The 5,201-nt window shown below is 26.5% G+C and overlaps 1 protein-coding gene across 1 annotated transcript; it reads left to right on the forward strand.

Annotated features, from left to right (window-relative positions):
• The first annotated feature begins 3,986 nt into the window (after positions 1 to 3,986).
• On the forward strand, positions 3,987 to 4,803 carry LOC108341441 (cytochrome b561 and DOMON domain-containing protein At5g47530). Its single transcript, XM_017579124.1, has 2 exons — positions 3,987 to 4,244; positions 4,318 to 4,803. The coding sequence occupies exons 1-2, from the start codon at positions 3,987 to 3,989 to the stop codon at positions 4,801 to 4,803; spliced, it is 744 nt and encodes a 247-aa protein (XP_017434613.1).
• Positions 4,804 to 5,201: the final 398 nt, after the last annotated feature.

The raw sequence follows: 5,201 nt of genomic DNA on the forward strand, positions 1-5,201 counted from the left end.
CTTAAATCAATAATGAGTCTAAGATTTAAAGGTTATACTTTTCACCCCAAATATATGCAACACAAATAGAAAAAGAAAAATAGTTATTCCCATGATAAAATATATTGTTTAAAAACCTGTATAAGTTGCATGACTGTGAAGTGGTAGGAACAACAATGACAACAAGCAATGTGAACAAGTAAAAGCCATAAGGAGAAGAACTAAGAACTGAGAGAAAAACAATTAACTTCAAATTTTGCAAAGATATTTGAGGGTGAATAAACAATAGTTACACATGTATTTATAGGTTTATAAGATTGATAAATAAAGATATATTATATTATCTACCAATTCAAAATATTTTTTCAATTTTTTTTTTGTTTTTTATCTTTTTATCTTAAAAAGAGTGGATTTTTTTTTTATTTTCTATATCTAGTAAAGAAAATATTTGAAATTCATAAAAATAATTTTATAGGTTTATAAGTTTGATTAATAACATTTAAAATATCTTTTTGAATGAATATTTATCTTGAAAGGTAAAGTGATAATTTGTTTATATTTAAAAAAGTTAAGATCAAAAACTCAATAAAATATTTTTATTAAAATATGTTCTAGTTTGTACTTAATTAAAATTTATAGAAAATATACTTTTACTAAAATATAATTTTCAATTGAAAGATTAGTTTGTTTTTAATTAAATTTATACAAAAATCCAAGCGACTATAATATTCTCCAAATAAAATAAATTAGATATCTACTAGAAATAAGAAAATTAAGAAAAAAGTTGGTATATATATATATATATATATATATATATATATATATATATATATATATATATGTGGTATAATACCTATTGGTTTAAATTTTGGTTGGAAATATTCGAAATGGTCCCAATTTTTTTTTTTGTTTAATGTTGTCCTAAAAATCATAATTTGTGTTCAATTTAGTCCTCTTTGCAAACGTCGTTTAAATCGTTAATGACCAAATGTTCAGCAGTTCAATTTAGTCCTCTTTGCGTACACTTATTTTTCGGTTGATACATTTTAGCAATATGTACCGGGTTTTAGTAGACAAAAATACCCTCATATGGATTATAAGTTTTAAGGTCAAGGTATTTGAATAATTTTATTCTCAAAACTAAAAAAAAATAAGAAACCCTCAGACACTTACTCACCTCCCTCGTTTCTCTCAACCCTTTCTCTTTCATCTCTCTCACTCTAACATTTTCTCTGTTATCTTACGATAGCCCCAAGTGAAAAAAATCAGAAACACTCGTCGTTAAACAATTTGCCTTTGTAAAGAGTTGAGTCATTGACATATTTACCTTCAGGCAAAATTTCATTCAAGATCTCTTCAATTTCATCATCTTCATTACCCTGTCTAATTTCATCATCTTCATTACCCTGTCTAATTTCATCATCTGTAGAGGTTAAATCATCATCTCTAAAAAAAACCCTCCAGGCCAATTACCAATTCCTTCTGATGTTATTATACTTGTGAAAATTAGATACAAAAAAATTATAAAACGAAAACTCATTATAAAATCATTTTTTGTAAGAAATTATTTAACAACAAGTATTTCTGATTTTTTCCAGGTCAATTACCAATTCTTTCATATATCATTATGCTTATAAAAATTAGATGAGACAAAAATTATAAAATGAAAACTCATTACAAAATCATTTTTTATAAGATTGTTTAACAGCTAGTGTTTCTGATTTTTTTCAATTGGGACTACCATAGGATGACAAAGAAAATGTTGGAGTGAGAGAGATGAAAGAGTAAGGGTTGAGAGGAATGAGAGAGGTGAGTAAGGGTTTGGGGTAGGGATGGCAATGGGTCGGGTCGGGCACGGATAGTGCCTACTCGCAACCTGACAAAAAAAAATTCACCCGCTACCTGCACGGATACCCGCTTAAAAAATATTCGCGGATATTTTAAAACCCGCGGATATCCACGGATACCCGCAAATATTAAAAAAAATATATATTTTAATAAATTATTAAAATAATTTAAATAGAATTACAAAAAATATATAAAATATAATATAAATTAAATTAAATATAAATATAAATTCAATTTTAATTAAATTTAATCTTGTAAAATATAAATTAATGTTAATTTTAATTAAATTTAACTTAATAAAATATAAATTAAATTTTTATTTTTATTTTTTGCGGGTAGCGGGTATCCGCGGGTACGGATAGTATAATACCCGCACCCGACCCGTTTATAAGCGGGTATTAAAATATCCGCTACCCGCGGGTTGCGGATAGTAAATATCCGCGGATATCAACTATCCGTCGCAGATTTTATCCACGGATATCCGCGGGCACGGATTTTTTTGCCATCACTAGTTTGGGGGTTTCTTGATTTTCTTTTAGTTTTGAGAATGAAAATTATTCAAATACCCTTGACCTTAAAACTTAGAATCTATAATATATGAAAAGTATTTTTGTCTCCTAAACCCGCTACACATTGGTAAAATTACTAACTGAAAAACAGACGTAAGTTAGCAAACCCCCATATATATATATATATATATATAATTTATATAAAATAGTTTATTTGTATTAATTAAATTGTAGTGAATTAAAACTTTAAACCGATAGTTATTTTAAGGTTATCAAAAATGAAGTTGATAATATATCGTTAATGTTATATTTTTATCTTTTTATCTATAAATATTGAATAGATAAAATGTTTAGTTATAAATAACTTTTTTTTATCCAAAATATATTTTCATTGAATACAGATAAAACTTAAAATCAGAGTTAATAACTTTTACTTCTAAATTTAAAGTATTTTTCATACTTTTATTTTATTATCTTTTATGTTTGAAAACATAAGATTTAGAACTCAAAAAATAATTTTGGACAATATCTTATTCTCAAAACAGATCAGGATTAAACAATATATTAAATAAAAATTAACATAAAAATGGAAATACTAAGGAGAGAAGATTTTGTTTATATATATATATATATATATATATATATATATATATATATATATATTCCTCCAATAAAATTTTAGAAAAAAAACTCCTTCAATTTAAATTTTGATTAAATTTTTAATTTTCTGGAAGAGTGAATATGACCGCAGATTTACTTCATCCACTATTATATTCTGTTGAGATATTTCAGATATTTAAAATTTCGATTGACTAAAGTTTAGTTAATGTATTAATCTATTTTGTTCATGATTTATGGATTACGTTCTTTAATTTTTCCTCTTTTATATTATTTTTATTTAAGATCTCTCTTTATCAAATTTAAGAACAAGATCTTTTCCATAATAAAATTTTAAAATTAAATTAAATTAAAAATGATATTTTAATTGAAAAAATATATTTATAGTAAAGATGTTATTTTTTTATGGGTTTTAAATCCTACTTCTTCAAACATAAAGATAATAAAATAAAAATATGAAAAATATTTTAAAATAAGAAGTACACTATCTTAACTCTGATTTTATGATATGCATAATAATGTTATTATTTTATCTATATTTGATGAACATATATTTGGGATAAAAAATACGTTATTAAGATTTTTCTAATTTTGAAAAGAATATATTTTCAATCTTTTAAGATAGGAAGATAAAAATTATTTTAAAAAGATATTTTAAATTTTTATATAAGATAAAAATATCTTCGTTCATAAATCATGTAAACCTATAAATATAGGTGTCATTTTGTGTACTTAGACTCAAAATTTTAAGATTGATTATTTTCCTCTACTTTCTTCTCTTTCATTATGAGTTTAGTTTTGTTAACATTTTTAGTTGCTAGCATTGTCCCTAGCATCTCACAATCATGGAAATTATACGAGTTTTCAAAACACATCAACTATACAGTTTGTGAAGATTTTTCTGATCTTGAATCCTCATTGTATTGGAATTATCATCCTTCATCAAATGTAGTTGATGTTGCATTTAACAAAGCCAACACAAAGGATTCAAATTGGGTTGCATTGGCCATCAATCCTACTTTAAATGTCATGATGGGTTCACAAGCATTCGTTGCAATTCATACATCAAATGTTACCATCAGAGCATACACATCTCCAAAAACCAGTTATGTGACAATGCTACAAGAGGGTAATCTCAGTTTTTCAGTTTATAGCCTTTCTGCTTCATACACCCGTAGGCCTTACTCTTTCTCACTCTCCAATCTTCGATCCTATGGAAGCATTAATTTCATATCCGACAAGGTTTCTAAAGTCACTAAAGATGTGAACTCACAAACCGTGTTGAGAAACGTAAGAAATAATTTGTATTTTTATATTTATCCATTTTAAGTTGAAACGTGTTTTGAGCTTGTGAATTATGTAGGTTCATGAAATAATGATGCCTATTGGAGTGATGATGGGTCGTCACTTGAAGGTGTTTGACAGTTTAGGAGACACTTGGTTTCACTTACATCGAGCATGCCAATCATTGGCCTTTTTTATCGCCATTGTTGGGTTTGGGACTGGTTTGTATATTGGAAAACATTATGGGGTTCATCATGCTCCTCTTCAATGCGTTGGAATCATTCTAATGTGTCTTGCATCTGCACAAATTTGTATTGCTGTGTTTTTTGGGCCTAAGAAGGATCACAAGTACAAAATATTTTGGAACATGTTTCGTTACGTAGTTGGTTACACAACTATTGCCTTGACCACATGGAATGTTTTAAAAGGTTTTGATATTTTGAATGTTGAGAATGTGTGGAAGAAGAGTTATTTAGGCATAATCATATCGTTGGCTACCATTGCTATCACTTTGGAGGTCATAACACGAATTTTAGTTTGCAACAACAGGATCACGAACTCTTAAGAGCATGCTACCATTAGTCAACAACAAACATCGACTATAGATATCAATCTTTACTTTTTATGTCTTCTTTTTTTCTTTTGTTTTAAAGTTTTATTCTATTGTAAAATATTCTTTTTCTTTATTTATAAGTTTGACCTAAATTTAGAGGATTTTATTGTTGTATTGGATTTTCAAAATTATCACATCTTATGACTTGCAACATTGAATATATCTCAAGTTATGTTAGTTTTGCTAAAGGTTGCATGTGCATTAAGTACAAGGTTAATTATGTATTATTTGTTTTCATAAAAAAAATATCATGTTGATCCTAGAATTTTTTTAGTCTCCATATTTGATCTCAATTTGTGAAAATTGATGAAATTTGGTCCTGATTTGTGAAAAATTGATGTCATTTGGTC

Source organism: Vigna angularis, chromosome 6, assembly GCF_016808095.1.
Source record: "Vigna angularis cultivar LongXiaoDou No.4 chromosome 6, ASM1680809v1, whole genome shotgun sequence".
Classification (NCBI taxonomy): domain Eukaryota; kingdom Viridiplantae; phylum Streptophyta; class Magnoliopsida; order Fabales; family Fabaceae; genus Vigna; species Vigna angularis.